The sequence below is a fragment of the Entamoeba invadens genome, assembly GCF_000330505.1.
Source record: "Entamoeba invadens IP1 unplaced genomic scaffold scaff_1105074726613, whole genome shotgun sequence".
NCBI classification, from domain to species: domain Eukaryota; phylum Evosea; order Mastigamoebida; family Endamoebidae; genus Entamoeba; species Entamoeba invadens.
In genome coordinates, this window is record NW_004191869.1 from 43,628 (window position 1) to 46,858 (window position 3,231).

The following is a 3,231-nucleotide window of genomic DNA, read 5'->3' on the forward strand; positions in this document are numbered from 1 at the left end:
TATATAATATATAATATATAATATTATTATTCTTATATAATTTAATAATAAATATAATCATTTTAATTTCGATTATAATAATTGTATTTCTTTTTCAAATTTCATTTTAAATTAAAAATCAAATTTGTATTAAATATGATTATAAGACTTCGTACCCAAGATTTCAGTACGAAGTATTAGTATCAAAAAACACTAAAGAAATGGGGGGAAATCAATATCCTGTTTCAACCCAATGATTATAAACAATAAATACCATTTGTATCTATTAAAACAAATTAAAAAACACAATTTAATGGTTTTTTTATTTGAAATGACCTTTAATATTTGTGATTTTTATAACTCATTCATCCATTATTAAGACTTTCTAGATTTAATTGATTGCATGGACTAAAAATTGTCGTTTTTTAATTTTAGGAAATGTCACAACTCGACAACACCAACATTACACTTATTTTAGAATATTTAAAAACCCCTGACGATTTTATTTCTATTTCTCAGGTGTCTAAAAAGGTTGCTTCGTCTTTGTCCTTACTCACAGTAACTCCAATTCCATTACCACCAAAACAGGTTTTAAAGTTCTTCCCAAATGTCACGGTGATCAATTTGTGGAATAATGAGCAATTGAATGAATATATGAAGTTCAAACAATTTGACATATTATCACATAAAATTCTTAATGTGTTATTTGAGGTTGATTATTCAACTGCAAAAAGTCTTCAAAGCGAAAATATTGTGTTTAAGAAGGTCACTTACAATGCAACAGACCACAAAAAGTTTGGTTCGAAATTTGAAGAATTTGATGTGATTCCACAAATTGTAGCACTTGATGACTTGTGTTTTGAAAATGATAATAATATCAAAGTAGTCAACATACCACAAACAGTAACACGTCTTGGGAAAAAATGCTTTTCAGCGTGTTCAACACTCAACTTTGTTGTTTTTCCACGACATCTCTCTGAAATTGGAGACGAGTGTTTCTCAAAATGCAACAATCTTCTTAATATTGAAATACCATCAACTGTGACGCTATTGGGAGAGTCTGCATTTGAAAATTGTAATACTTTGAATTATGTACGCTTCGTCAACTGTTTGTTTTTCCAAATTTCGAATTTTAAATAAAGTTAATAAATAGACGACAAAATGCCATCATATGACACCAACATACCTTTATTGGGATGTCTCACAACATTCAAACCAAAAACATTCAAAAATTGTATAGAACTCAAAGTTGTACATGTGCCAAACAGTATTGCTTCTTTGGGAGATCAATGCTTTTCTAATTGCTCAAGTTTAACTGAAATTACTTTGCCCAAGGGTTTGATTGAGATTAATTCATTCTGTTTTGAAAATAATGCCTCATTGATTAAAGTGAACATTCCAATTAATGTCATTACAATTGGAAATAGTGCGTTTAAAGGATGTGTTTCTATTAAGAATATATCTATCAGTGGTAATGGAATCATTGATTGTGGAGATGATATATTTGATGGATGTAGTTCACTTAAACAATTTAACATTCAACATTAATTCAATGTTGATATTTTATTACTTTTTTGAACTTGTTATAAGCAGTTTGTCAAAGTTAATTGTATTTTTAAAGTAATTCATATAATTATCAATATAAAAACAATTACTGGGAAATTTTGTTAAAACAGATGAAAAATCACGCATAAACCAAAATCTTTAATTTCATTGTGTAATTAAATCAGTATTTACAATTTTTATTAATTAACTTTCATTGATAATAACATATTATTTTGATATAATTAAATATATTTTTTCTTGACTATCTTTTCTTCTTTCTTAATTAAAATTTAAACACCTATTAAAAGATTAATGAAGTAATTATACCAATTTAATAGTTTAATAACATTTGTATAAAAGGTTTCATTATTAATAACTTTACTCTAATTTACAAATATAATTCAAAATAAAACATGTCAACTTCATATGTGCAAACATGTAGAATTGTACCGAACTTAATATATCTGACGATAGAATGATTAATATTTTAAAAATTGTATCTAAAATGATAAAAACAAAACAAGTTTTAGTTAGGTCTAATTATTAAATTAATAAAAATGTTAATGTATTTAATTATTAAATTAGTGTACAGTTGTGTATTTTAAAATTTACAAACAAATAGTATATATATTGTGTTGGTAACGTGAATGTAGTGTTGTTGTTTGTAAATTGAAAAAAAATACAAATTAAAACGATAAAGAATACAAAATAAACAAAATAAAATAACAACGATAAAGTCACCATTTTTTTTAATTTGTTTATATCACACTGATAATATTAACAGTCAAATATAATGTTAGTGACTTTTTAAAATAATGACAAAATACAAAAATCTATTTTTTAACTGTGTGGTGTTACAATTGATATTTGATTCTAAAAGTTAAATACAACAATTTAAAATTTAATTAAACTTTCATTCATTATTTATTTCAATTCTTAAAAATGTATTTTTTCATATTCAATAAACAAAATTTAAATTGTTTTTAGTTAATTAAAAAGATACTATATTTTAATATGATTTTATTAAAAGTTTAGTTTATTTGTTTCATAATAAAAAATAAATTATAATATAAACTACTTTAATCAATACTATAATATTTCGACTATAACATAAAATATACAAAATGTTACAAATAAGCCAAACAATACTTATATAATTGTTTGTCAAATCAAAAGGAGACTCTGTTTCTTTCGAATCAATAAATACAGTTAGCCCCAAATCATTTTTATTGTTTAACTTCACTAAAATACATATACCATTATTAAAATTTAATTTAACCTTAGGATTGCGGATGAATAACAAAACTAAAACAAAATACCAAAAATCTCAGAATGGCACCCTTGTTATTTTTATTACATTTCCTAAATTCGAAAAAATAAAAAAAAACAAAAATCATATCATTGAATTAATAATGTCGACGCATCATTTGAAATATAAACAAGTTTGAATTGCATATCAGAACAATACAAATCAATTTTTGATATCGTAAAGTCTCAATTTACGAGAATTTGTTAACAGTGAATCACACTTGAATTTTTAAGTTTTTTTTGTTTTTTTTCATATTTTTTAAATGGTTTAAAATAAATGTTATTTTAATTACTCTACCGACATTGTAAGGTTAAAAAAACACATTTAATTTTTTTTACTCATTCAAAATTTTTTAATCTTAAAAAACAAATAATGGAATTTGACAAAACCAAACTTGA

General features: G+C 23.6%; 1 protein-coding gene across 1 annotated transcript; it reads left to right on the plus strand.

Annotated features, from left to right (window-relative positions):
- Positions 1 to 417: 417 nt before the first annotated feature.
- On the plus strand, positions 418 to 1,527 carry EIN_036180 (hypothetical protein; the record flags this gene model as incomplete). The annotated part of the gene is made up of 2 exons (XM_004185619.1): positions 418 to 1,087; positions 1,133 to 1,527. 2 exons carry the CDS (start codon positions 418 to 420, stop codon positions 1,525 to 1,527), a joined length of 1,065 nt encoding a protein of 354 aa, XP_004185667.1.
- Between the last annotated feature and the right edge of the window lie 1,704 nt (positions 1,528 to 3,231).